The 26540-nt window shown below is 53.0% G+C and overlaps 14 protein-coding genes across 14 annotated transcripts; 7 read left to right on the forward strand and 7 right to left on the reverse strand.

The window, feature by feature from the left end:
• Window positions 1-94: 94 nt before the first annotated feature.
• On the forward strand, window positions 95-2572 carry KL928_005168 (uncharacterized protein; the record flags this gene model as incomplete). Its single annotated transcript, XM_043205947.1, has 1 exon — window positions 95-2572. The coding sequence occupies one exon, from the start codon at window positions 95-97 to the stop codon at window positions 2570-2572; it is 2478 nt and encodes an 825-aa protein (XP_043057408.1).
• Window positions 2573-2599: 27 nt separating this feature from the next.
• Window positions 2600-4681, reverse strand: KL928_005169 (uncharacterized protein; the record flags this gene model as incomplete). The annotated part of the gene is made up of 1 exon (XM_043205948.1): window positions 2600-4681. The coding sequence occupies one exon, from the start codon at window positions 4679-4681 to the stop codon at window positions 2600-2602; it is 2082 nt and encodes a 693-aa protein (XP_043057409.1).
• Window positions 4682-4989: 308 nt separating this feature from the next.
• KL928_005170 (uncharacterized protein) lies at window positions 4990-6134 on the reverse strand (the record flags this gene model as incomplete). Its single annotated transcript, XM_043205950.1, has 2 exons — window positions 4990-5223; window positions 5616-6134. The coding sequence occupies 2 exons, from the start codon at window positions 6132-6134 to the stop codon at window positions 4990-4992; spliced, it is 753 nt and encodes a 250-aa protein (XP_043057410.1).
• An 82-nt stretch (window positions 6135-6216) lies between these two features.
• KL928_005171 (uncharacterized protein) lies at window positions 6217-6754 on the reverse strand (the record flags this gene model as incomplete). Its single annotated transcript, XM_043205951.1, has 2 exons — window positions 6217-6545; window positions 6622-6754. 2 exons carry the CDS (start codon window positions 6752-6754, stop codon window positions 6217-6219), a joined length of 462 nt encoding a protein of 153 aa, XP_043057411.1.
• A 28-nt stretch (window positions 6755-6782) lies between these two features.
• KL928_005172 (uncharacterized protein) lies at window positions 6783-7311 on the reverse strand (the record flags this gene model as incomplete). The annotated part of the gene is made up of 2 exons (XM_043205952.1): window positions 6783-7022; window positions 7093-7311. The coding sequence occupies 2 exons, from the start codon at window positions 7309-7311 to the stop codon at window positions 6783-6785; spliced, it is 459 nt and encodes a 152-aa protein (XP_043057412.1).
• A 40-nt stretch (window positions 7312-7351) lies between these two features.
• KL928_005173 (uncharacterized protein) lies at window positions 7352-9676 on the forward strand (the record flags this gene model as incomplete). Its single annotated transcript, XM_043205953.1, has 1 exon — window positions 7352-9676. The coding sequence occupies one exon, from the start codon at window positions 7352-7354 to the stop codon at window positions 9674-9676; it is 2325 nt and encodes a 774-aa protein (XP_043057413.1).
• An 8-nt stretch (window positions 9677-9684) lies between these two features.
• KL928_005174 (uncharacterized protein) lies at window positions 9685-11352 on the reverse strand (the record flags this gene model as incomplete). The annotated part of the gene is made up of 1 exon (XM_043205954.1): window positions 9685-11352. The coding sequence occupies one exon, from the start codon at window positions 11350-11352 to the stop codon at window positions 9685-9687; it is 1668 nt and encodes a 555-aa protein (XP_043057414.1).
• Window positions 11353-11410: 58 nt separating this feature from the next.
• KL928_005175 (uncharacterized protein) lies at window positions 11411-12550 on the forward strand (the record flags this gene model as incomplete). The annotated part of the gene is made up of 1 exon (XM_043205955.1): window positions 11411-12550. The coding sequence occupies one exon, from the start codon at window positions 11411-11413 to the stop codon at window positions 12548-12550; it is 1140 nt and encodes a 379-aa protein (XP_043057415.1).
• A 712-nt stretch (window positions 12551-13262) lies between these two features.
• Window positions 13263-14156, forward strand: KL928_005176 (uncharacterized protein; the record flags this gene model as incomplete). Its single annotated transcript, XM_043205956.1, has 1 exon — window positions 13263-14156. The coding sequence occupies one exon, from the start codon at window positions 13263-13265 to the stop codon at window positions 14154-14156; it is 894 nt and encodes a 297-aa protein (XP_043057416.1).
• A 119-nt stretch (window positions 14157-14275) lies between these two features.
• On the forward strand, window positions 14276-17782 carry KL928_005177 (uncharacterized protein; the record flags this gene model as incomplete). The annotated part of the gene is made up of 1 exon (XM_043205957.1): window positions 14276-17782. The coding sequence occupies one exon, from the start codon at window positions 14276-14278 to the stop codon at window positions 17780-17782; it is 3507 nt and encodes a 1168-aa protein (XP_043057417.1).
• A 10-nt stretch (window positions 17783-17792) lies between these two features.
• On the reverse strand, window positions 17793-19247 carry KL928_005178 (uncharacterized protein; the record flags this gene model as incomplete). Its single annotated transcript, XM_043205958.1, has 1 exon — window positions 17793-19247. The coding sequence occupies one exon, from the start codon at window positions 19245-19247 to the stop codon at window positions 17793-17795; it is 1455 nt and encodes a 484-aa protein (XP_043057418.1).
• Window positions 19248-19575: 328 nt separating this feature from the next.
• Window positions 19576-21134, forward strand: KL928_005179 (uncharacterized protein; the record flags this gene model as incomplete). The annotated part of the gene is made up of 2 exons (XM_043205959.1): window positions 19576-19622; window positions 19691-21134. 2 exons carry the CDS (start codon window positions 19576-19578, stop codon window positions 21132-21134), a joined length of 1491 nt encoding a protein of 496 aa, XP_043057419.1.
• A 564-nt stretch (window positions 21135-21698) lies between these two features.
• KL928_005180 (uncharacterized protein) lies at window positions 21699-23009 on the forward strand (the record flags this gene model as incomplete). Its single annotated transcript, XM_043205961.1, has 2 exons — window positions 21699-22268; window positions 22332-23009. The coding sequence occupies 2 exons, from the start codon at window positions 21699-21701 to the stop codon at window positions 23007-23009; spliced, it is 1248 nt and encodes a 415-aa protein (XP_043057420.1).
• A 5-nt stretch (window positions 23010-23014) lies between these two features.
• KL928_005181 (uncharacterized protein) lies at window positions 23015-26521 on the reverse strand (the record flags this gene model as incomplete). Its single annotated transcript, XM_043205962.1, has 1 exon — window positions 23015-26521. The coding sequence occupies one exon, from the start codon at window positions 26519-26521 to the stop codon at window positions 23015-23017; it is 3507 nt and encodes a 1168-aa protein (XP_043057421.1).
• Window positions 26522-26540: the final 19 nt, after the last annotated feature.

Genomic DNA, 26540 nt, shown 5'->3' on the forward strand with positions numbered 1-26540 from the left:
TTTTTTCGTGTTTTGTGGGAACAGCCAATGTCCAGAGAGGGTTTGCTGTATGAGATTTTTTTTTAGACAGTTACGTGTGCGACATATACATAGAATGGTTTCCTTTCTGGACGACACCGCTCGGGCCGCGCTTGAGGCCGAGTCCCAAACTAGATCCCCAAAAATATCATCAGCAGACTTTAACTACTCTTTCAGCCAGGACGCAGAAGATGAAGGGGTGATTTCGATAGAAGAGTTCCAGGCGAACCAACGACCTGCAAGTACGCCTGCTGAGCAGAAGTCTTCGTCGGTTGCTGATTCGTCTCCGGTGGACCACAGGACACGAGTTCTGTATCCAGAGTTCAAGCGCAGACAGCGCGACTCGCCTCACTGGACTCAGGGGACGCATGCAGGCGTGACCCTGGACCATGTTCGTGACTACCTGACCTGGTTCGGCACGCTCTCTCCGTCAAACAAGCATATTGCAGACACCGCGGTGAACAAAATACAGAAATATTTTGAGAAAAAGAATCAAGAGGAGTCTGCGCAGGAGAACATACAGCAGGTTCCAGAAAGCCCTACACCAGATAACTCGCATAACGGGATTGAATCGATCATGGAGACGCCTGTCAAACACGGTAGCACTCTTGTCTCGCCTGCTAAAGCTGAAAAAGCGAATACACTTCCTTTGAAGGAAAACAAGGTTCTTCTGAACAAGCCTCTGGAAGGAAGACGTATGATAAGCACCTCCTCCGCTGCATATGCCAAGTTAGAGCTTTTGACGCAGAAAGAAAGCTTGTTTGCCGATGTTAAACGGAAAAACGACACAAACGAAATGAAAGAGCCTGAAGTGAAACGCGTTCAGGCAGTCACGCTAAGCGAGGAGCAAAACCAGGTGATTGAGCTTGCAAGGCAAGGTCACAACTTGTTCTATACTGGTTCTGCAGGTACGGGTAAGTCTCTCTTGCTTAGGTCATTGATTAAGTCATTAAAAAAACAGCATCCCCTGGGAAGTGTCGGTGTCACTGCCTCAACAGGGCTCGCCGCTTGTAACATAGGAGGACAAACATTACATTCTTTTACTGGAATTGGATTAGGTGACGCGCCAGCTGATAAATTGGTAAAGAAAATCAAACGGAACCCTAAAATGAAGGAAAGATGGAGAGATCTGGAGGTTTTGGTCATAGACGAGGTTTCTATGATCGATGCCGCTTTATTTGATAAGCTCGACATGATTGCTCGCGAAATGAGAAAACGGCGCGATGTTCCATTTGGAGGGCTCCAGTTAGTCATCTGTGGCGACTTTTATCAGCTCCCCCCAGTGACCAAGCACGGCGAACCAGTTTTTGCCTTCGAATCACAAGCGTGGAAACAAGCCATCAAATATACGATTGTGCTCAAGAAAGTTTTCAGACAGCAGTCGGACCGCGACTTTATCAACATGTTGAACGAGGTCCGTAATGGGAATGTCTCCGAAGCGACTGCAAGAAAGTTCAGAGCTCTTTCTCGTCCTCTGGCTTCCAAAGAAGGTGTGATTCCTGCAAAGCTGTTTCCCACGCGACGGGAGGTCGACAGAGCCAACAGTACGATGTTGAAACAACTTCCGGGCGCGGAAGTTGTTTTCAGGGCTTTCGACGGTGGCTCGCTAACCGACGAGGATCAGCGGCAGCGGTTACTATCAAGTTTTCTTGCTCCTGAACGAATCGCACTGAAGAAGGACGCTCAGGTCATGTTGATCAAGAATATGGACGAGACTCTAGTCAATGGTTCCTTGGGCAAAATCGTGGACTTCATTGATCCTGATACCTATACGCATTATCGATCTATCAAAAGTGATAAGGTTGACATCAAAACACTAGAGGAAAAGGCCGCCAACTCGATGAATAAAGGTCCTTCAAAGCGAGACGAGAAACATTTAATTGAAAATTCTACTGTTTTGGAAAGCCAGCTGGACGAGAATGTTTTTTCATTCTTGAAAGAGCTCAAGGAGGAACAGCCTGAGGATCTCCCTGAGTCGGCACAGAGGAACATAGAACGCAAGATAGAGCTGTTGAACCAGCTGTACAGCAGTTCTAAGAACAGAAGAATGCCTCTTGTTCGTTTCATTCAGGCCGATGGAACCACGCGTGAGGTGCTGATTGAGCCCGAAACTTTCAGTCTCGAGGATGAGTTTGATAGACCAATTGTTTCACGTACGCAAATTCCGCTAATTCTCGCCTGGTCATTAAGTATACACAAGTCACAGGGGCAAACTCTACCATTAGTCCAAATTGACTTGCGGAATATTTTTGAGCGCGGCCAGGCCTACGTTGCGCTTTCGAGAGCCACTCACAGAAGGGGATTGCAGGTTAGGAACTTCGATCCTTCAAGGATACTCACTCACGAGAAAGTGGTTGCCTTTTACGATAGTCTGATGACGGTGGACGAAATTAAGGACCGCGAGGAGAGCAAGCGCAAGACTACCGGTTTTGTTTCCGGTACGCAGCTGAATAGGCTGGAGAACCTGGCGGACAATGTGGCAGATGCGGGCGACTTTGTGAACGAGAAGGATAATGTAATAGATGAGTTCGACTCCGTGTGGAGCGGACAGTAATGATATATTCAAGCGCTATGATACGAGTTATTGGGCTCCGACTATCCAGCCAATGATGTTTTTGCCCAGGTCGTTGGATTTCTCGATCTTCGTCTGTCCTGACGGAGGAGTCTCCGGCACGACCTGGTCAAGAATGGTATTAAGTAGCTGCCATTGCTCAAGAACATTGGTGTTGAACTCAGTAGGCACTATCAGCATAAGGTGCTGCAACAGGTGGAGTTTCTGTGTGATCTGTTCGTGCTCTTCTGGCTCGGCATAGTCGTTTTTGACGAGCTGGAATATGGAGAACCATCTTTCCTGGATGAGGCCAAATAGTTTGGGATCGCTTTTCTTGGCGTTGACGGCGAGGTCAATCAAGGTCGAGGCCAGTTGCAAGGAGTGGCCAAAGTCTTGCGCAATAGCGAAATCAAGGCAAAGAAGACGCAGTTTGACGGTATCCATCTCATTTTTGCTGTTGATGCCGGTCCTCAAATGTGACAGCAAAGATTCCAACAGCTCGGTTTCTTTGTATGCATTGTCGTTCAGCTCCAAAATTCTGGACACAATCTTCAAAGGGTCTTTGGCCTCCAGGATGTCTAGCGGCTTGATAGGAACACCCGGTTTGAAATATAATCTCCAATGCAATAGTTCTTGGTTAGCTGTGATGAGCTGCTCGAGTTGCAACGTACCAGAGCTGGCCATCTGCAGACAGTTCTTGGCGCTCTTCAGATGGCCCATCGACGGGTCACAGTTGGTTGCTTTGCGGTAGAACTCCCATGCTGCGTTTATAAGAATTTTGTCTATTTGGCCAGCGTCCAGCGTGCAATACTTGGGCAAAAAGACAGAAGTGATCAGGGCAAACATGTTTTTCGAGAGCAGCTTGCTCAAAATGAGCTCATCCACTTGAGCGAGCTTGACTTTGTTGAAGACGCGGGTATTGTTGGCGACCCAGTAGACCGAGCTGAGCAAGCTTTCCCATTGTTTAGCCGTTGTCAGATACGCAGACTCTGTGATGACGAATTTCTCCAGCTGGTCGTACTGCTCTTGCGGGCTCATCTCAGGAAGCTCAGCCACCTGAGCTAGCGACATGTTGTTGGAGAACAGTCTTTCTCCCGTCTCGACATATTGTGTCAGAATTTTGATGGTGTCTGGGCAAGGCACGATGGAGTTTGCCATCTCTTGCAGCGAGGCTTTGCGTGTAAGGTCTTGGTGTGTGTTAGGAGCCAAACTCTCGGCATCGACGAATTTGAGACAGACAAGTATTTCCTTCATCTTCACGTAAAGAGAGAGCGAGACTTCGGGACAGAGGTAGATGATTGCCAATACTATGCTGACAAACTTCTGTAAGGCGCCAGTGGCTTGCAGATAGGCCAACAGGTCGCTGGAGGTGACGAGTCTTGCGAGAGTGTCGAACTTGGACTCGATCTGGACGGCCGGTTTGGCGACGATGGAGTTTCCTAGCGAGAGAACGTAGTTATTGATAGTTGTGCCATTGTCGTTGAGATAACTGTGGAATTTGCAGAGCCAATGGACAATGCGGTCGTGGTTCGAGGTGTCGATGAGTCCGATGAACAGTTCGATCTGGTCCATTGGGGAGTAGTAGTCAACAAAGTCGAGCAACAACGGGACGTCGCCGAACTCAGCCAAACTGGCGAGCGGCACATAGAACAGGCTCCACCAGTCTGTCAACTGCTTGGACGAGAACTCTGAGGCACACACGAGGTCCTCGATCTCGTCTGGTTTCGGCAGAACTCCCAAATAGTAGTTTGTCTTGAAGATCCTGGCCTGGACAAACTGAAAATACAGATCCTGGTTGCTGTCAAAATGCCATCTGTGCACCTGTTCCTCCAGCGAGCGATCAGCCTCGGCCACCAGCTCTGCAACCACCTCCGCTGGAAAAGCAAACGTGTCGGGCAAGGGAAGGGACTCTGCGGCGTCGGAGCCTTTGAGCGCCGATTGCGCAGCCTCAAAACAGAGTCGCAAAGAAACGGTTTCGGGCAGATCGACAAGCAAGATCTGCAGCGTTTTGACAGGCGTGAGCAGCGCCGCAATTGAGCTGAGCCGGGCTGGAAGCTCGCCGCGCACACACGTGTCTCTGAGCGCCAAATATGTGGAGTCTGACTCGGACATGTAATTGTGAGATTTTGAAAATATTTCGCGAGCCGTCCGACTTGGGCCGCGCAAGCGCAAATCAGCAGGGGGGAGGTGATCTGGTATTTCAACAGGAACTGATGTATTTTTCGGTTCAGAACGGGCTAGAACCAGACTAGAGGCGCTGCATACAAAGAAAAGGGAACGGGCGAGAGATCGTGTTGGAGAGGTACGATACTCTCTCTCACGGGGGACTACTCAAACAGGAAACCAACGAGAAAACGGTTAGTGCATTGAACAAAAAGTTGCCAAGTTGTGCATCAGCTCTACAATGGCTTTGGGCTACATCACAAAATTTGCAGTACGCCTTGCCAGAGGCTCGTGATACGTGCTTGAAGGTGAGCCGAGTGCTCGAGTAAAGTTCTAAATTTGGAGATGGCCCCGATGAATGCGGAACGGAAATATTTCCTCACCAGCGTAGGAGCTTTTTTTTTTCGACGCTGGGTGCGGGACAGGTTTGGCAGGGGCGCCAAACGCCCGTCGGGAAAACGGCATTGGGGACTGGACGCTGGGCAGGCTGGCTTAGGGCCGAGGCGAGAATGGGACGCTCGGAGTGGTCAGCATTGCGCGACCGTTTTGCACTTCTCAGATTGTGCGTCTCGCGTACATTTTTTCGCAGCTACTGGGAGGAGAAGACTGCGCAGAGCTCGGGTACAAGCCGAGCCTCGGCTAGCCAACCACTGCTCGCACAAATCTGCTGCCGTTACTGGGATGTAAAAATCATGCCATCGGCCATTGGACGGTAGGTGCCTATTTACTTTTTTGGGAAGTGTCCCTGAGCGAAAGGGGGGAGGGGGGCTGTGCCGTCGGCGGCCATCATGTACTCGTGGCCAGCGGGATGATTATGGTGCAAAGTGGGTAATGGATGGGTGGATCTTCTAGGGTAGGGAGACTGTATATGGGTGAAACCGACCGGGGGCGGGGGTGCAAGATGCGTTGGATAGGGCATTATACGTCCGTCGGACTGCGAATGGCCCATGGGAGGCGCAAACACGCCGGGATAGGCAGGATACTGTATCTGTGTCTGGCCCAGTTCTTGAGAATAGACTCTGTGTAGCTGCGGCGTCGGCGTGACAGGAGTGGCGTTGAGCTGCAGCAGCTGGTTGTGCAACTGGTGGGAGTACTCTTTGAGCATTTCGCAATTGGCCGCCAGGGCGCTGTTCTGGTATTGCAACTCCTCGATGTACTCGGTGGCTTTCTTAAGCACCTGTGCTTTGGAATCTGTCTGTGGCTTGACTAGCGGGATGATGTTGCGCAGTTTCTGGAACCCATCGATGATCTTGCTACGACGTCGCTGCTCGGACTTGATGTGGAGGTGTTTCCGTAACTCTTGAGAAATGGATTCTTGCCGAAGAGAGGAACCCTGCTCGGGTTCTGTAGGTTTGGTGTTCTCCGTCTCTTCAGAATCGTTTATTAAAGAGGGGAGTTCCATTGATCAGCGTGGGCTAAGGGACCATGGATTACGCTACTCTTCGACAAGAATAAAACATCCGCCTTGGTGGAAAATATAAACTTTATATATCCACATGGTGGAATCGCTGTAGCGAAGAAAACAGTTTCCTGGTATCAATGACCGGTCGACTGCAGGATGCATGAACCCCAGCACGAACAATATCCAATCGCAGATCCCTCGACGTCTGGAAGGACGAAAACGTTCGGCATGAACGAGTGCCGGAACATGCGGCTGTATAACGATGTTCCCGGCTCAGAATGGATTTCAGAGCCATGTTTTCGCATGCATTGTATTTAACGATTTCGTCAGCCTGTGCATGCGTTGCACCTAAGATATCGCACCTTCCAGGTGCGCAAAGATATAAACACTGCGAAATTCTAGGTACCTTTTCTGCATTCATAATAGCGCAAGCTGCGCTGCAGCTCTTGTTAGCGCTATTGAAAAAATTTTAGAACAGGCTGGAAACCGCGGGTTTCTGACGACTCAGCCTTTTCTTTCTCAGCTTCCAGACGCATTACGTCTGCAGCGCTTCTTGTTTGGCATTCACCAGAGAACTTTGCTGGCGCGTCATTAGTTGTCCATACCCCGTACGCAGACATTCTTGGAGCACGACTCGTGCCGCATCCTTTATTGTTCCGATCGCCAGAACCCCTGGTGGTCATCCAGAATTTCAGCTTCCAGCTCTGCCACTGGGCCGACCACCTGGATCGGTTTCTGTCCCGACTTGATCACTTCCCGGCAACTCAGCGACATGGTCATGTTCTCCTGGGCAGCCCCCGTCACCTCCAGCAGCCGAGTCTCTGCTACGCCGTACACGATCTGTCCAATATTGGCCCAGTACGCAGACCCTGCGCACATACAGCACGGCTCGAACGTCGTGTAGAGAGTGCAGTCCCACAGAAACGCAGGCCCGAATCTGCGAAACGCCTCTCTACACAGCGTCGACTCCGCGTGGTTCAGAGTGTCGACGTTGCCTTGCTCCAAGAGCACCTCTCCGCGCGGGCCCACCAGGATGCACCCAAACGGATGGCGGCCCTCGGCTTTGGCCCTCTTGGCGACCCCAATGCAAGTGCGCAGGTTCGCGAGAATGTCGCATCTGCTGGGTTCTGTTCGAGTGAGCATGCTGGAAAATCAGGTTTCGCTTTTTCTGGTGCATGGGTGGAATATTTTTATCTTCACTTTACGCGTCCCGTCCAATGTCGCGATACAACGTCCTATGGCGCAAACAGACGCAGCGGAAGAACAAGACGTGGGATGGCGACGGCGTCCTGGCCGTGGTCAACGACGAGGGCATTGTGCGCGACGACTCGGGCAACTTTCTCGCGAGAGTCAAAAACTGCTCAAAAGTGATCCACAACGGGGTGTTTAGAGGCGGCAGCTACGAGTTTGAGCTCGACGGCGACGAGCCCGTGGACGAGCCATCAGTGGCGGTGCCTGCGACCCGTGCGGTCTCGGCGCCGCTCCGGAAGGCACCGCCAATGCGCAGCGTCGGCCTGCTCAAACGGCCCAGACTGGCTACCAAAAGCGTCTCGGAGCTCGTTTCGACCCCGGCACGAATCTCCGCGCCGCCCCGGCGAAACGCACAGTCGTTGCACGACGCGACGGCGCCGGACGCTCTGGTGTTGCCGCGGCCGCCGAACGCGGACACCAGCGCCATAAGAGACGTTGTGGTGGACCCTGTGCTCGCTGAAAATTTACGGCCGCACCAGAAGGAAGGTGTCAGATTTATGTACGAGTGCGTGATGGGATTTCACGACTACGACGGGCACGGCGTGCTGCTGGCAGACAGCATGGGGTTGGGGAAGACGCTGCAGACGATCACGCTCGTGTGGACGCTGCTGAAACAGAGCCCCGTCGCGGGAGACGCGCCTGTGGCACGCAAAGTGCTGATCTGCTGTCCGGTGACTCTTGTGGTGAACTGGAAGAAAGAGTTCCGCAAGTGGCTGGGCCCGAACCGCGTGAGCATCCTGGCGCTGAACGGCTCCTCCAACAACGACAAGCAGAATATCCAGGGTTTTGCAAATACCAACGTCTACCAAGTGATGATTATCGGGTACGAAAAAATGCTCACGGTGGCAGACGACGTGGGGTGCATCAAGTTCGACCTGGTGGTGTGCGACGAGGGCCACCGGCTCAAGAGCGGCAACAACAAGGTGCTCAAGGTGCTGGAGTCGCTCGACATCAAGCACCGGGTGCTTCTTTCGGGCACGCCGATCCAGAATGACCTGGCAGAGTTCTACAACGTGGCGAACTTTGTAAACCCTGGCGTGCTGGGCGACTTCAAGAGCTTCCAGCGCAGCTACATGCGGCCGATCTTGCGCGCTCGCGAGGCGAACTGCACGAACGCGGCGGTGCTGGAGCAGGGCGAGGCCGCCTCGCGCGAGCTCATAGAGCTCACCAAGAAATTCACGCTGCGGCGGACGATCGAGGAGATCACCAAATTCCTGCCGCGCCGCTCCGACTACGTGCTGTTTGCGCCGCCCACAAAGCTCCAGATCAGACTGTTTGAGTCGCTGCAGAAAACCGCACAGTTTAGTAAGATTCTCCACGCTGCGCCGGCCAACGACTCGCTGCAGCTGATCACGACGTTCCGCAAGATTTGCAACTCGCCGGCGCTGCTGACCGAAGACGCCATGTTCGCCGGGCTGTGTGGCATCGACGACCTGCGCGCAGAGCTCAGCAGCAAAGTGCGCAGCGCGAAAATCATCCTTCTCGTGAAACTGCTCAAAGGTATCTACAAACTCAAGCAGGAGAAAGTCGTTGTCGTGTCAAACTTCACGCAAACACTGGACGTGCTGGAGAAACTCATGAACGTGCTGGAGCTGCCATTCACGCGTCTCGACGGAGCAACACCAGCCAACGTACGTGACAAAATTGTCTCTGACTTCAATAAGGCCGCCTGGGATACAAGTTTTGTGTTTCTTCTCAGTGCCAAGTCCGGTGGCATGGGTTTGAACCTCGTTGGCGCGTCCAGACTGATATTATTCGACAACGACTGGAACCCCGCTGTTGATCTCCAGGCTATGGCCAGAGTCCACCGTGACGGACAGACAAAACCGGTGCACGTGTATAGGCTACTGACGGCCGGGTGCATCGACGAAAAAATCTTCCAGCGCCAGCTGATCAAGACGAGTCTAAGCGACAAGTTCCTGGACGACTCGGCGGACTCGAACGAGAACTTCTTTGACACAACCGACCTCAAAGACCTGTTTACCGTGTCGCAAGTCAACTCGAACACACACATGTTGCTGGACTGCCAATGTTCTGGAGACGGAAAAGAGCTGGAATACGCGGAGCCTGCCAAAATCAAGCGCGAGCTCAGCTTTATATCTGCTCTTGATTATCAGGACCCAAATATAGACGGCGAGAAGAAAAAACAGCAGATTAAACGGTGTCTGATGGATTACCGCCATTACGACCCGGCCACCGGCGCACGCACGGGCGACCCGGTCATCGATAGCATCATGGACTCCCAGGAGCCCGACAAACCGGCAATCTCGTACATATTCATGAAAAATTAATTGCTTCGCTACTTACCCAGCTTGCCTAGACGCGCCTCAGCAGCACGAGCGCGCTGTTCGCGCAGCACACGCATTCTCTGCTCGGGCGTAAGAGAGCTGAGGTTCTGCTGCTCGGTGATCCCGAGCGGCTTTCCGCGGCCAAATTTTTTGGTATGCTCTTCCTCTGCTTCCTGCTTGGCCTTCTCGAGCTGCTCGTCTATTAGCTTTTTTGCCTCTTCTTCATTCTGTCTTTTCTCTTCATTGAGTATTGACTCCACCTCCTCCTTTGTCATCGGCTCTTTCACCTTCGCCGCGTCCCAGTCGCAGTAGTCCTCTCCCAGAATATTTCTAGCCACCTGGAAAGAAAATCTGGCATGCTGCGAAGCAAGTTCGTAGGCGGTGCGGCCGTGGCGGTTCGTGATCGCCGGGTCGGCTTTCAGGTTTACTAGCAGAACCTGACACATGTGGCTGAGCTTGTTGGCGGCCGCGAAATGCAACATGGTCGGCGTGTTGGCGAATTCTGTCTCTGGTTGCAACTCCATGTTCACGTCAACTTTATTTTTTTTCACAAACGAAATTAGAGCCGGAGCTTTGGACCGCTTGAGCAGACTGACCAGCTCCCTGGATATCTCCATTTCTGGGGAGTCCTGTTTTGGAGTTGCCGACTGCTTCTGGACCCGGCTTCGGGCGAGAGCTTCCTGCTGACGCTGCTCGCGCTCCACCTCGTCTTTTCGTGCTTTTGGCAGGTCCAGTATTTTCAAATAGCTCAGTTCGATCCAGGCGCGCTTCAGCTCGGACGACGTTGGTCTTTTCGTGGTGAAAGGGAAATGTCTGACTCGCGGATCGTCGTTCTGAATGGGCGAGTTCGCATACCCAACGATGATTTTGTGCGACGCCGATCCGCTCGCCTTGATGAATATGTACTCGCATCCGTCCAGCTCCTTCTTCCACTCGGCCAACAGATTGCGAATATCCTGCTCCAACGCCTGTTCGTTGTATCTTCTCAGCGTCGAACCGGCACTTTTGGCCTTTCCCTTGGCATTATCGCTGGCGTTTTGGGCGCCTCCTTGCTTCCGTCTGGTTGTGTATCTATGGAACGTCTTGTGGTGCAGAAACCGCACACTTTGCATTCTCAGCTCCTCTGCCGACCCATGGTTCCCTTTTGTGCTGATTGGCTCGTGAGAGATAATGGCCCCGGCAAAATGGCCTCCTCCCAGCATGAATAGTGCGCTTTTGCCGGAGCCCAATGATGCAAGTTTTTTCAGGTTCTCCAGCGGATCTTCGTTCTTTGCGTTCAGCACGGTTTTGTAGGCACCAAAGCAAAGTCCTGCGTCGAGCAATGGGCTCTGAAACAAAACGAACGGAGACTGCGTGTTGAGGTAGCTGACTGTGGACTCGTCGTTCTCAGAGTCACTTTCCGACCCAGAAATACTCAGCTGGTCCATCATGTCCTCGAACTGATCCTCGCTGACTGTGGTGAGCCCGGCCGACGATCTCTTGCGGTTGAACCGCTCGAAATCGTCTTCTTCGACTCTGGGCTGGGGCCTCGAAATATAGCCAGTGTTCGATACCTGTTCCTGTTCTTTGGGCTTCGCCTCCAGCGTCTGCGAGTCAAAGTACATGAGCTCCAACGAGCTGAGCACCGACTTGCTCAGGCTGAATATGTACAAGTCCGAGATCTCAAAAGAATGTGTCATGGAAAATTAATTTGAAAGGATTTTAAATAAGTACCAATAAAATTCTTTATTCTTATCGATGAGACTGGGGGTATTATTCTTTTTAATTTCGGTGGTGGTCTCGCTGCCATTTTTCGATGGCTGGCCACAATTCAATCTACTCAGCACGCAGCACAGCTCAACCGCAAAAACGGACGCTCTCGGACTCTACTCTCTTCACAAGAGACTGGTAAGAATAAATAGTGTCAGTTTCCAGGAACAGGATGCTTCTGAATACATCGCCGAGTATCTCAAGAGTCTGGGACTCACCGTCGAAACCATAAGCTCCCAAGGACGCAACAATGTCTACGCTTATCTGGGAAAAACGAGAGATACTAAAGTGTTGCTCACCTCCCATATCGATACGGTGCCTCCGTATATTGCTTACTACGACGACGGAGACAAAATATACGGCCGCGGCTCGTGCGATGCGAAGGGCTCGGTGGCTGCTCAAATCACCGCATTCACAGAGCTGTACGAGCAGAATAAAGTGCAGGAAGGCGACGTTGCACTGCTTTTCGTTGTTGGAGAGGAGACTGGCGGAGATGGCATGTTGACTGTGGACAAGGAAATTGACGCTAGTTGGGAGATGGTTGTGTTTGGCGAGCCAACAGAAAACAAGCTCGCAGTTGGCCATAAAGGTGTCTACTACTTCAAAATTCAGGTTCACGGGCTTTCTTCCCACTCCGGTTATCCAGAGCTAGGCAAAGACGCAAACAACGAGCTTATTAAGATAATGTATGAGATCTCCACCACAGAGTGGCCCTCTGACGAGCTTCTGGGTCCTACGACCGTCAACATCGGACTGATAAACGCAGGAACAGCAGCAAACGTGGTCTCTCCAATTGCCGAATGCGAGGTCCTCATGAGAGTCAGCGTGAAGTCTGACGAGATCCAGAAGATTGCCGACGACATCCTGGAAAAATACCAAGATGTTGAGGTGACAGTCATCCAAAAGGCAGACCCTACTTACCTTGACTACGACGTGCCTGGGTTCGACACCATGCTGGCCGCCTATTTCACGGACGTGCCTAATCTTACACAGCGTGGATTCAAAAGGTACCTGTACGGGCCAGGCTCCATTCTAGTTGCCCACGGAGACAACGAGTACGTTACTCACGAGAGCTTGGAGGACGCTGTCGAGGGATACAAAAGACTTGTCGCGTATGGACTTAAATGATGTATTCCATTTCTATATCCATGAAAAGTCGGCATGCTTTTCACGGACTCAAACCAGGAACTTGATATAGCGACGTCCATCCCATATTCGTAGAGTGTGAGGATATCTGTCGCATAATGAAGTAACGTAAAAAATTTAGAAAATATTTCTTAGCGTGCATGGTGGCAGCTGAGAGAAAATTTACGTAAATAATTCTGGCTACGGTAGCCATTGATGAAGAGTTAGCGGCCAGTACTTTAGCGGGCACTGGTGCGAGACAAAGAGACTGCACTGCTGTATATACAAACAAAAGGTACTAGCGTTGTGTTGAAACCACTCATTTGACTGAGTCCGGATATTAGAAGCCGACTAGTTACTAGACTGTTGTGAAGAGTCGGCGCGGAGGGGAGCATTCAGTTTGTAGGTTTTTCTGGACGAACGATCCGCTTGTATTCTGACCAACAAGGCGATTAGTTTTTAGAGCTTATAATTATTGCTCGTTAAATAGGTCCAATAGTCTCACAAATGATTATCCACTATTATCCAATTACTTAAATACAACCAGGTTACCAAAGGGCCACAGATCGGGTTACTGTAGTGAAAGTTACCCTCCTGCTCTACCGACTATTGGTATCGTCTGTTTGAAACATCCTGATAAATCGCAGTTCTAGTTAGGATATCTGCGTAGTGAAAAATAAGGAATTTTAATTTTTTTCCAGATCGATACACTGACATGTCTGAGCCAGCCTGGAAACGTCTTGGTCTGAAGATCAAGGAAACCGTGGAAAATGATCCGCTCGGCATCACGAAGGTGAACGTTATCAAGAAACGGAAGGCCGAGCCTGGCCCGAACACAGAGAAGAAGCCTCCCAAGAGAAAGAAGCTACCTAAAAACGAGCGTCCTCCGCCGCCAGAAAAGGACCAGCTCAAGTATCTTCGACAATACCACGAAGACCGTGCGAACTGGAAATTTTCCAAGGCCAAACAGACCTGGATTCTCAAAAACCTCAAGAACATTCCTCAGGAGTATGACGAAGCTTTGAAAGCGTACATTGCCAGTATTCAGGGCGGGTCGAGGGACCGTGTGAGAGACGAGATGATGGCTGTGGTGGATAAATGGAATAATGCTGCTCGGCAGGCTCTTGAAGACATGCAGAAGGAGCCTGAGGGTGCTGAGGAGAGCCAGGAAGAGAAGGACGAGAAGGACGAGAACGCGGAAGCGAACGACGACACCAAAGAGAAGGAGGAAGAGAAGGAGGAAAAGAAGGGTGCTGTGGATGAGGACATTCCAGAGTACGATTTTGTCATGCGTGCCAAGGCGCTGGTGGAGATTATTACCGGGGAGCAGGTTTCGGTTGAGGGAATGGCCGAGGAGAGCGTCAAAGAAGGCGACAAGCAGGACTCTGACGGGCAGAAAGACGCCGAGCGGGAGCATCCTATGATAGTGGAGGAGGTGGATGTCCAGGAATACGTTGGAGACGAGGACGAGCAGCTGGAGGTGAATGTGAAAAGCGAGGGCACAGTGGCTGTCGAAGAGACCAAAGAGAAGCAAAAGACGTCCAAGAAGACGAAGAAAGAGAAAAAGGCCAAGAAGGAGAAGAAAGACAAGAGCAAGGAACAAGCATAACAACGGTAGCATGTAGCAGTCTGTATAATAGTCGATCGACGCGAGTGAAAAAAGTAATGCGCTTTTTTATTGAAGACCTCTTCACCCAAACCAGAGACACAGACCCGGATCTGCGGTTCATGGCCCTCAATGACCTCGAGAAGGAGATCGTGAGCAACCCAGACGCGTTTTCGAGCGAGGCGCGGATCCAATACGCCAAGATCCTTCTCCACTGTCTTGACGACGAGTTTCCCGAGGTCCGCACACAGGCATTGAAATGCTTCGAGACGCTTACTCCGCGTCTCGGCGGCTACGTTGTGTCTGTGGTGGCCGTCTTGAGTAAGAAGAAGCCCGAGAAAATCTCCATCACCTCCACCATCTACACCATGGCGATCCACAACATTCTGAAGAATTTCGTGGCCAACGAGTCTGTGGCGCGCGACGTGGCGAACTGCGTGCTGGGCGAGGTGTTTGAGGTCGGAACCGCCGCTTTCCACACCACCATAGACTATATTGAGATCGTGACTGATCTTATTGAATATCTGGGCAAATACCTGACTACTGCCCAGCTAAACAACATGGCCGAGCTGCTGGCCAGGGCGTGCTACGAGGCAGACATAGTGATTGCAAAAAAGTCTGTTTTGGCGCTCGGATTGGTGGCTCGCAACTTCACCTCTGTCGAGCAGCTGCAGAAGCTCATCTCCTTAATCGATAAAACAACCACACACAAACAGCAGGACACAACCCTGAAGGTTGTGAGCAACCTTGTGCGCTCGAACGCGAAGCTGATGGCCCAGATCGTCCATCAGGTCCACCCAACCGTGCTCAATGGACTGTATTTGGATACACTCGGCAAGCCCGACGACGACTTCGACGCCCAGCAGGAGACAGAGGAGACCCGTGCCGAGGCGCTTGGGTGTCTGGTGGCCATGTTCGAGTGTCTTCCGATGGACGAGTACGTTTCTGGGTCGCTGGAGCTGGCCGCACGCTTTATTGGTTACAATCCGTATAAAGACGACGCAGAGGAGGAAATGGACGACGACGACGTGTACGAGCTCTCCGATCTTGACGACGACGACGACGACGACGGGTCTGGACTGTCGTGGAAGCTGCGACGCGAGTCTGCAAGACTGGTCAGTGTTATCCTCGAGAAACACCCGTTGGCTCTCACGACGGTTTTCCGATCCGTCTTCGAGCCTCTTTTGGGCCAGCTGCAGGACGACAACGGCGCTGTTGTGTCGGAGGCGCTACGAACGCTCACCAAAATCTTCCGCTTCAGTGTCCAGGACGGTCCGTACTACACATTGAAGTTCTTCAACTCGTTGAACGACTACGCCAGCGGCCGGCGGGGATCGGATGTCAGCATGCAGAGCGACGAGGACCCGTGTGTTTATCTGGGCAGCAAAAGCGCGGACATCTGCGAGTCGTTCGGCAAACTGCTTGTGGCAAAGAACTCGTCGAAACTGTCGCTGCTGTACGACTTCTTTGTGGAGTTTTCCAACGCGACAGACGGCTGCGAAACGCAATGGGCGCCGGCGTTGATGAACAAGCTATTAGACTTGAGAGAGTCCAGCATCACGTCTGAGGTGATCAAGTTCTACGCAGCAGTCCTAAAGAAATACTCTCTGAAAGACCTTGGAAGCAGCTCTCAGAGAGTCATTGCCGACATTGTTGGCTGTGTCGCGTCCTCGTCCAATCACGAGCTCGTGCTGGAGACGCTGGGATTGCTCACCGATGTGCTCGAGCACGAGCCCGGTGCACAGCTCCCGAGCGTCGAAAAGGCACTTATAGAAAAAGCCTCCAACAAAAACTACTCGACCGAGATCCGGCAGAAAGCGCTCGTCTGTCTGTGCTCGCTGGTCACCAAGTCGGAGGTTTCCGAACTGCAAACTGCGTTGAGAGTGTTTGTGGACACCATAACGATCGAGTTTCTGGTGGCCGTGGACCTGCAGTGTATTGAGACTATCGTCTCTCGCATTCCGCAAAACCTGTCTAGCGACTGGTATCATCCGATTGTTTTACAGCTGGTTGAATATGTCACGATTTCCGAGCTCCAGGCCCAGAGTCTGAACACGCTGGCTAGTTTGGCACCCAACCTGGACGAGACGGACGGTTTGCTGGCTTTCGACCGCATTGTAGCGGCCAGCGAGGCAAGCAAAATCGCCCCGGAAAATGCTGTGTGCGTGTGCAAGATTCTGAGCGTGCTGGCTACCAAGGTGGCCGTGCCAGACGTCGACCGACTCATCGGTTTGCTAGTTCAGTTCTCCAAAGCCCCTAGCTTTGACCAGGACACGCTTGCCAGCCTGACGAACGCCATACTCAGCCAAAAACCGGCCAAGCAGTTTATCGAGGTTGTGCTGGAACACGGCGCACATAGCGACCCAAACGTGTCCAAGATTCTGGGTTTGGTAAGCGTGAGCGACAAGAACTTTGCCTCCATTGACGAGACGCTCCAGAACCTGAACAACAACGAAAACGTGTTGTTCTCCATCACGTTTCTGGACCAGGTGTCCAAATCCATGGACTTGGAAACGGGACTGGCGCCGTTTGTGCGTCATCTCAGCGGTGACGAAGAGGTTAAATCCGCTGCTATTTCTGCGATCGCCTCCGTTGTGTCAGGCAACCCGAACAAATATTTGGACGAGTTGACAAAGCAGATTGAGCAGGGGGCCACGGTTCCTTTGCTGCATGCTTTGAAAATTGCTTTGCAAAAGATCAATCTCGACACAGCGTCCTCCAAGCACCTATTCAACATGCTACTCAAGTCCGACCTTGAAAAAACAGAAGCTGTGGAAGCAGCAGCTGAGATAGTTGCTCTTCTTGCAGTCCACGACTCGCTGCTGCCGGATATGTGCTCCATTCTTTCTTCCAGCCCGTCGCGGACACAGAAACTGGTGCTGGGGTCCACCACCAAACACGTCCTTGTTGACCCGTCGCTGGAGTCGGCTTTGGTTTTGCTGTCCAGGTATCTCGAGCTAACGTCCGTGGAAGATTACATCTTTAGTCCCGATCTGGAACTGAAACAGCTTGGAGTTTCCAACCTCATCTTTGCTCTGCACAAAAAGCCTCTGGTTGCTCTTCCGCTGGTGTCCAAAATCATGCCGCGTTTGCTGGAGACAGAGCTGGAGCAGAAAAAGGAGTACGTCGAGGTGGTCCGGATCGGTCCTTTTAAACACAAGCTGGACAACGGTCTGAACTACAGAAAGGGGCTCTACGAGATGGTGTATTCGCTGCTGACCACCCTTGAGACCAATCCGCAATTCTTGGTGATCAGCCAGGTCGACTGGAGCCAGGTGTTCGAGAGGTTTGTGGCCAGAGCGTTCAAGGACGACCCAACAGTCATTTTCATCTGTCTGCTGACGCTCATCAAAATCATCAACCTCCAACCGACGATTTTCGCTGGGAACCAGACCCTCGAAACGTTCATCGCAGCATGCTCCAAGGTGCTGGATAAAAAACTCAAGGACGACGCTCCAAAGCAGGAGCTCGAGAAACGCAACGACACCGTGCGCGCCGTCCTGAGATGCTGCAGAAAAATCAACACCATGGTGGAGTCTGGCCAGCTGAAGCTTGACAGCTACTCGAGCTGGTCGAACTTTGTCAGCACACTGAAAACCAAGTATCCCATATTCGATGTTGAGGAATGACTATATACGTTTAGTAGCCAAAACACTCCAGACCTTTATCAAATCCCTGCTCCCATTCCCAGATAAAACTGCTGTTCCCGCGTGAGGCAATGTGCTGCTGCCGTCTGAGCGACTTCCACGCTGCTCTGCGGCCGATTCGCGAGTTGTCGAATTTCGCAAACTCCACGCTGTCGCTCCACGCCGTCTCGAACCCCTCTTTGTACCGCCAGTGCTCGTACTTCTCGTTTGCGTTCTGCCGGTTCCAGTATTCCTCGTGTGCGTGCGAGTTCTCGCGGAGCAGCCTGTTTTTCTCGTCGTCGGACGGGATCTGCGGCTCTGTGCTCCGCGACGGAATGCACCCCGACTCCACCATCGGCCTGAACCCCCACTCGCCGCCGTCTCCGTGCTCAAACTTGAACGACCAGAAGTAGGAGCCAAAACCCGCACGTTCCTTGAACAGTCGCGCCTGCTCGTTGCCAAAGCGACGCACACACGCCTGACGGTCGAAGTTTCCCTTGCACCACGACGAATTGTCCAGAACACACGAATACTCGCCGATCATGAAGTCTGCCGGGCCAGACAGATTGGTGAGCACCGAGCCGTCCAGATCCCGGATGATCTGGTCCACCCCCTTACTTTTGTCGTCGTCGCTAAAACATCTGTACACGTGGTGGTCGATAACGATCCCGGGATCTGTGCCGGCCCGGGTGTGGCCGTTCACGTACTTCACCCACTGGTCCGGCCACCAGCCGTCGCTGATCACCACCGGGATGTCTGGGTTGACCGACCGGATCGCTCTGATGGCCTCGGAATAATATTTTTTCTGCCCCATGGCCTCGTCGAAATCAGACTCGTTCACCACCTGCAGACCACACACGTTCTCAAATGAGACCAGGTCGGACGCGATGAATTTGACAATCGCAACGGCCTTATCGACGGCCTTGGAACTGCTCCAGAACCCTGCCCTGTGAAGCCGCTCTCCCGAATGTCCTCCCGTGTTGGCTCCCTTGGGCAGAGCATGCAGATCGACAACGACAGAAATGTTGTAGCTGGCGGCCTTCTGGATGTACTGTTTGTAAATTGCCCAAGCGTTCTCATAGACGGCGCCCACAGACTCGAACGACGTGCCGCCGTTGAACTGGCGAGGGTCGACTGCCCAGTACCCAATTGGTAGCCTCACAGACTGTACGCCCTTGGACTTGAGCCAGTTCCAGTCGTCGTCCGTGCAGTAGCCGGTCCAATGGGCTTCAAAGAGCTTTCTGGTCTCGTCGACGCCCTTCTGCTGCACATTCATCTTGACAGCGTCGAGTTCGTACTCGGTGTTGCCAAAGAGACTGTCAAACATGTACTTCTCGAGCACAAACACAGAGCCGAAATTCACGCCAAAGTTCTGCCGGTAGCGGTAAACCGTTCTGCGGTCAATCTGCGACGGAGTGGACACCGCCGGAAAGTCCGACGAAAGCTTGTTCTTGAGCTTATCAAACATGCCGGAAATTCTGTGAAATTAACTAGTTGCTATATAGGTTTATCGGCCTGCGAGTTCAGACTTGCCCACGTGCTCTACGGTCACGTGATCCAGCTCGTCGGAGCGGCGCGAGGCCTGTGCGGAGAGCAGCAGGGGCCGTTCTGGCGGCTGGCGTCCCGTGGCGACGCGGAAGATCTTGACGGCCACGTCGCGGCTCTCCCAGAGCGGGTAGAAAATGATGAAGCACGCCGCCAGCAGCAGCCAGACCATGATTATCACTATCCACGCGCGGAAAAATTGCTTGCTGTAGATGTACTTCTGGCCGTACATGGGCATTGGGATCAGGAAGATGACCACGAGGAAGAACGACCACGACATGATCTGGGCGATCATCGAGTATCTCTTGAGCTCCTTGGCGGAGTCCTTTTCGCCGACTTCCATTGCCTTTGCTTCCTGCACGGTAGCATCGTCTCCAGCGACGAAGTTGGAGTCGAGCGTGCCGAAATCGTAGTCCTCTTTCAGTGGACGGATATAGGAGATGGCAACGATGAAGATCAGCGAGCCAAAGAGCCCCACAAAGTTGCCGACCGCGCACGAGTACTGCTCGCCAAGCGTGTCTTTGTTGACTGCTCCGTAAAACGACTTCGCCGAGGAGCACCAGCCGATGATGGCAATAACGGTGGCGAGCGGCGGGCCGATGACCACGCTCAGCGGGGTCATTTTTTTCCAGAACAAGGTGAGCACAAACGCAAACACGCCGGGGCCCAGCGCAATGCCGATAAACGTGATGATCCACGAGATCGTGATCCCGATATAGTTGAACACCACTGTGAGCGCGCCCATGGCGACGGCGAAGACCGTCACGCACACGTGCGACACCGCAATCAGCTGTTTTCCGGACGCGGCTGGGTTGATGTACGCCCGGTAGATGTCGTAGGTGACGACGGACGAGAAGCCGATCAGCTCGGCGCTGGTGGCAGACGTGGCGGCGAGCCAGACCATCAGCATGCCGGCGGCGGCCCCGGGCCGGCCCAGGATCTGGTACAGGCCGTAGAGCATCGGGATGCCCTCGCTGACGAGCTCAGCCGGGATCGGGTCGGGGTACGTTGGCGAGGAGGTGTCGTGCATCAGCGCGAGCGCAGACAGGGCTGTGCACGAGGAGAGCGCGAGCGGGATGATGAGCCAGCACAGGCCGCCGAAAAAATACCCCCACATGCTGCTCCGAGGCGACGCGGCGAGCGCTTTCTGGCTGTAGCTGGGGTCGGTGAAGACGGTGGAAAAGCCGCCCACCACGATGTTCCAGCCGTTGAACAGCGCCGTTTTGTTCGTCCAGGTCAGGTAGCTGCCCTTGTACCCGGCCGAGGGGCTGGTTTTCGCTGTTTGCTGGAGCAACTCGTACATCTTGTCGATGGAGCCGATCTTGCTGCTGTGGGTGTAAGTGGTGAACAGCGTGACGGCGATGATCACGTAGATGATCACCGTGTGGATCCAGTCCGACAGAAACGTCGATTTGAGTCCTCCGGTCACGGTGTACGCCCACACACCGAGCGGGAGCAGCATCGCTGCTGCCACCACGTGCATGCCGGTGACCACGCTGATGGCCTGGCACCCGCCGAGCAACAGCATCGCCGAGATAATCACGTTGGTGCCCATGCCGTAGAACAGACACACCCAGTGGGCCGCGCGGCCAAAGCGCGCCCGCACAATCTCCAGCACCGTGTGTGCTCCCGGGGCCTTGCGCTTAATTTCCAGTGCAACCACAGAAAAAAAAGTTATTTGGATGGTGAACGCAAACGCGTACCACGCACCGGGGACCCCGTACTGATAGGTCATTCCAGAACTAGTGAGTACGGTGCCTCGGCCAGGTCCAGGACGATACGACGGCCGAGGCGACAAGGCCGGTCTTGACGTTCCTGGAGGCGGTGGTGAAGTGCTCTGAGTCCTGCACCTCGCCGGCGTATTTAGCCAGTGCCTTGGTGATGCCGATCATGAGGACGGCGAAGACGGCTCCCAGAGCCAGAATGTAGCAGTATCCGTAAGCTTGTTCGAGAATTGGCTGGACCATTGTGGTTTGGAGGCAAAGAGGAGGCCTAAGCAGGACTCTTATATACAATTACTGAGACATTGCTGGTGGCAGATAGAGAAGCCAATCTCTCGGCCTCTCGCTCTGCCTCTGTTATCTCTCGTATTCTGTTCGCAAATCTATTCCGATCTTTTGCGAGCTCGCGGGCTGAGCGGTTTTAGGTTCTCGCTATTGTTAGGGCCTTATCGATTTCCGGTTGCGGAAATTATTTCGTATCAGGGGAAGCACGATTGCTCCTGCATAGTATGCTCTGCGGCGTGAAAACGGCGAGACTAACGGCGACCCGAGCGGCGTGTCTGTGCGCCGTATCGCGCCGCGATCGTCGTTGCGCAGCCTGGTATTTGCCTGCCTGCCAGAAATAAATATCTTTCTCTGCTACTGTCGTCAGCATGAGTAGCAGATACGGCAACCTGGTGGAAACTCTGGTCACCATCGATCTAGAACGGCCAGCCTGGGAGCAGCAGGGCTTGCACAACAGATGGCATCCCGACATCCCCTGCTACCGGAAGATGAAACAGAACAAGGCGTACAAAATCGAGTGCTACGACTGGACAGGAGGCCAGGTCGGGAACAACGACTCTGCCGACGACATCAAGTATTGCGACCTTACAAAAATCCACTATCTGTCCGGCCCGTTTGAGGTGGAAGACGCTGAGAGGGGCGACGTTCTGGTGGTGGAAATCCAGGACGTCCAGCCTCTGGAGAGACAGCCGTGGGGATACTGCGGAATCTTCGCCAGGGAGAACGGAGGCGGGTTTCTGGACAAACACTATCCCAAAGCCGCCAAGGCCGTGTTTGACTTTGAGGGCATCCACTGCTCCTCGCGACACATCCCGGGCGTGCGTTTTGCCGGCCTTGTCCATCCAGGAATTCTCGGAACCGCTCCGAGCCACGAGATTCTGGCAGAGTGGACCAGAAGAGAAACAGAGCTCGTGGAGTCCAACCCAGACGCAGACTTCGTGATGGCCAACCTGCCGACGGGACAGAGCGCGTACGCGGGGACTTGCGCCTCGGACGTGCAGTCCAAACTGGCACACGGGGGAAGAACCATTCCTGGTCGTCCTGAAAACGGGGGCAACTGCGACATCAAGAACCTGTCGCGCGGGTCTAAGGTGTACCTGCCGGTCAACGTCGACGGGGCCAAGCTGAGTGTCGGCGACCTGCATTTCTCCCAAGGAGACGGCGAGATTTCGTTTTGCGGAGCTATTGAGATGTGCGGCTCCATCACGCTGAAATGCTCTGTTCTCAAAAAAGGCATGTTCAAGCTCAACATGAAAAGTCCGATGTATTTGCCTGGCCCTGTCGAAAACCACTACGGCCCCGGCAGATACCTCACGTTCGAGGGTTTCTCTGTCGACGAAGACGGCAAGCAGCTGTGTCTGGACACCACCGTCGCGTACAGACAGACATGTCTAAGAGCCATCGAGTATCTGAGAAGATACGGCTACAACGACTACCAGGTCTATCTGCTGCTGTCCTGTGCGCCAATCCAGGGCCACATTGCGGGGATCGTCGACGTGCCAAACTCGTGCACCACCATCGGGCTGCCCATGGATATTTTCGAGTTTGATATCTCTCCAGAAAAAGATGTCGTCAAGCGCGATCTTGGAAACTGCGCCTTTGCCAAAGACGATCTCGAAAACGGGTTTCCGTTGTGCAACGAGCTGCCAAACTTCCTTTTGGACAGTATCACTAAATAGCTCTCTTATCGATCAAACGTCAGATACCAGTAGGATCCTGCCCAATAGCTGTCGTTCCGCTGGACCACCGCCTTTTTTGCAACCATCCAGTCCAAAACGAGCTTGAGCTCAAACGGCTCATAAAGAGGACTAAACCGCAGACACAGCAGACGGAACGTCACCCCGGGCCGGAAAACTATGCATCGCAAAAGCGAGCACACCGTCTTGTACCAGATCTCCACGTTGAGGTCCCCGTTGAGGTCGATCCAGAGCCGCGAGCACGGCGCCCCGCTTGGCGGAGCCACCGCCTTCAGATCGATCGCCGTGTGCATGTCGTGCAAGATAAAGTCGCTCTCGAGCTTCGTCTTGTCCTGGCTCTTGGTGGAGTAGTTGTCGATCAGCATTGGCGGGCTCTGGTCGATTCTCGTAACCTTGATTTCTGCCTGGGCCATCATGTTTATCAACGGAGCAAAACAGCTATCTGGAGACAACGGAGACAAGATGACGCCCTTGTTGTTCAAAGTGGCTGTTTCCATCATTTCCACAAACCCTGCACACTGGTCGAAAAAGGCCCGTGTGAACTTCCAGTCGATCAAAAACATAATCTTCTCGGTCAACGTGAACTTGATCGGCGAGTCCTCGCCCAAATAAGCAATTACCTTGTCGTCCTCCAGCTCTGCCAGCGCCTTTGCATACACATCCTTCTCGGTAGACGAAAACACCTTTTTGGCCTCTGCAGACGAAAACTTGTCTGGTCCGGTCGCAAACAGGGCCTTGAGCTTGGTCTTGGCTTCCTGAACACCCGTCGGCTCCCCATTCGGCTCCTCGGAAACTAGCGGATACGCAAACATGGCCCGCGCACACTGCTCCTCGCGCTCTATGATGGAAGTGCCTTCTTTGAAGACATCCAGTCCACGTAGATCAATATCGGGCCGCCACCGCTGCTCCTTGAAGTTTTCCGCGTAATTGCGGTAAAGAACCACATCGTGAGTATTTTCAAACGAATCCGAGTCCACAGACCTCCAGAGAGAAATCATGTCGTTCAAATCGTAGTCCAACAGCTCCTCCTCGCCAACATCGCCATTCGTGATGGCTGACATCAAAATTCTCTCCCACGTCTTCCTGGACAGCTGTAGCGCCCTGAGTCCAATCACACGTTTATGCCGTGGCCATTGTCGTCTCAAAACCTCAGAAGTATACTTGTCCTGGAAGAGAGCAGAGACCTTGGCCCAATCAATGGTGTTGGATGGCGACAGCGATTGCGAGATAATGATTGCTCGGATAAGCAGCATCACGTCCTTGCCGCTCAGACGGGTGTTGTTCCGGGCACGTTTAGTTGGCGCCGTCGAGGCCGACTGTGTCTTCTGACGTGTGGAGACCTTTTTCCTCTTTCTCGATTCCATCAGCGGAGCAAGCAGGTCCTCGTCATTGGGAGTTGGCCGCCGTTTCTTCTTGGACTCGGCTGGCGTTTCTGCCGCGCGAAGACGCGCCTCCACTCTTTTTGCGGTGTCGAGACCTTTTTTCTGGCCGGACTTGCGAAGCTGGGATAAGAGCTGGGACGGCATCTCGAAAAAGTGCGAATCGTTGGCCTTGAAAACGGGCCGCGTAGGAGCCAAGCTCAGCCGAGGATTGGCAGACCCAGATTTGGAGCTGGCAGAATGGGCAATGGCGTCGATGTGGTCCTGCGACGGCCTGTTTGTCACGGAACACAGGACAGTGTGCGTGAACGAGCGAATCGAGCTCGGCACCTCTTTCACCGTGATCTTCTTCTGTCTTTGCAGCACTGCCGCATCTTTCTTGACAGTCCGGCGGTCAACGAGATAGTTCACGTTCAGAGCATCAGAAACTTTTTTCGTGAGGTCCATATTAAGAGCAACGCATTTGCTATCGTCAACTATCTGGAGCAACACAGAACGACGTCTGCTAGGGCCGAAATCAATACCAGTCTCCAGAAAAGGCTGGGAAATGTGCTCCTCCACCTTTGGCACGAACTTTGCAGGACTCTCGATATGTCCCTTGTGCTCGTCAAAATATCCTCCTTTGATTATTTTTGGCTGGCCAACTCGTTGTATTTTCTTCGACACAGCAATCTTGAACGTGTCGTCAATAAACAGCTGTTTTATCTTGCCCTGTTTGGAAACAAGACCCTTCAAAACAGGCCCCGAGTAGCCAAACCAGCAAAACTTGAACGATTTGTTTGGGAAGAAAACAAGCGACACACGTTTCGGAAATGGGTCCAGGTAGTGGCTGGCGCTTATCTCTGCTACGGTCTGCGAGTTCTCCTGTGTTTTCGCGAATTCCAGCGGCGGCTCCTCAACTTGCTTGCCCTGTCTTTTGAGGAAATCAGACTGGATCATGTGACAATAGTAACGGGCCTTCCCCTCGTGATGCAAATAGCGTATCACGGCATTGGGTTCAGGAACAGGGTTGTCAAAAACGTATGAGCCAATGTAGTTGCTGAAAGACTTGACAGACAGGTTTCCGGTGATACATGTGTTGAGTTTCTTAGTGGATATACCCGGACTGTTTTTAACGGTGTCGAAAATCTGGTTCTGCAGAGGTAAGAACGGATTGTATGTTGGCGGGTCGTCTGTGCTGCTTTCGAAAACCGCGCCGAAAAGCTCGTCCTGGTCGTCCTCGCGGTCCTGGCCCAGCGACGCGAGCTCCGATTTCAGTTCCTGACGGGCAGCCTGTGTTTTTGGAAGCTCTTTGAGAAACTGCAGTCCCACGAACTTGCGTCCCGACGACTCGTGCTCGACGTTGATCTTACACGCGTAGCCCAGAACCACCAGGTTGCGGATCGCCTTGGCCAGCATTCTGCGTTCTTTCTTCGAGGTCAGCCGCAGCTCGCGTGCCAGGTCCGACGGAACACGAACACCGTTCGGGGCGTCCTGCAGAGTCTTCATCACAACGCCCATGAGCTCAAAACTGGTCCGCACATTTGCAAACGAAAACTGCTTTTCGTACTTGGTGCTCACAATGACGTACGAATTGGCAGAGTCGATGACTGCCGGAAACTTCTTCACCACACCCAGGTCCTCCAGAGTCTGCAGTCGGGACGTCAGACTGCGCCGGTCCTGGCCAGACTGCCTGATCAGTTCCATGGACGTGATCCCAGCTTCTTTGGCTTTTGTAATATATCGCAGTAATTCGTACGGAAAATATCCCAGGTTGTTATTTTCCTTCTTGACCCCGAGCAAAAACAAAGACTGTCTGTCATCAGTAACGCCAATCCGAAGTTTGTCCTCGCCGTACTTGTCCACAAGGTCCACCAGACTCGTGTTCTTGTCAACAGTTTCTGTCTTGTAGGTGGTTTTGCCGCTCTTTTCCTTTGTGGTGGAAATAATATAGTACACCAGGAGATCGCTCTCCTGCACGAGCCAGCTCCAGACAAGGGTCTTCTCAAACGCCCCAAACCGCGGAAACTTGCCCTTGACCTCCTCCCAGACCTCAGAAACGCTCAATCCCGTCTCCTCAACACAGAGACGGTCCAAAACGTCGTCCACAACCTTATCTGGGGAAGTGACAGACATGTAAATAAAAATATTTGTG

This window comes from Ogataea angusta (genome assembly GCF_019207475.1).
Source record: "Ogataea angusta isolate 61-244 chromosome Unknown 61-244_NODE_13_length_294202_cov_90.480228, whole genome shotgun sequence".
Classification (NCBI taxonomy): domain Eukaryota; kingdom Fungi; phylum Ascomycota; class Pichiomycetes; order Pichiales; family Pichiaceae; genus Ogataea; species Ogataea angusta.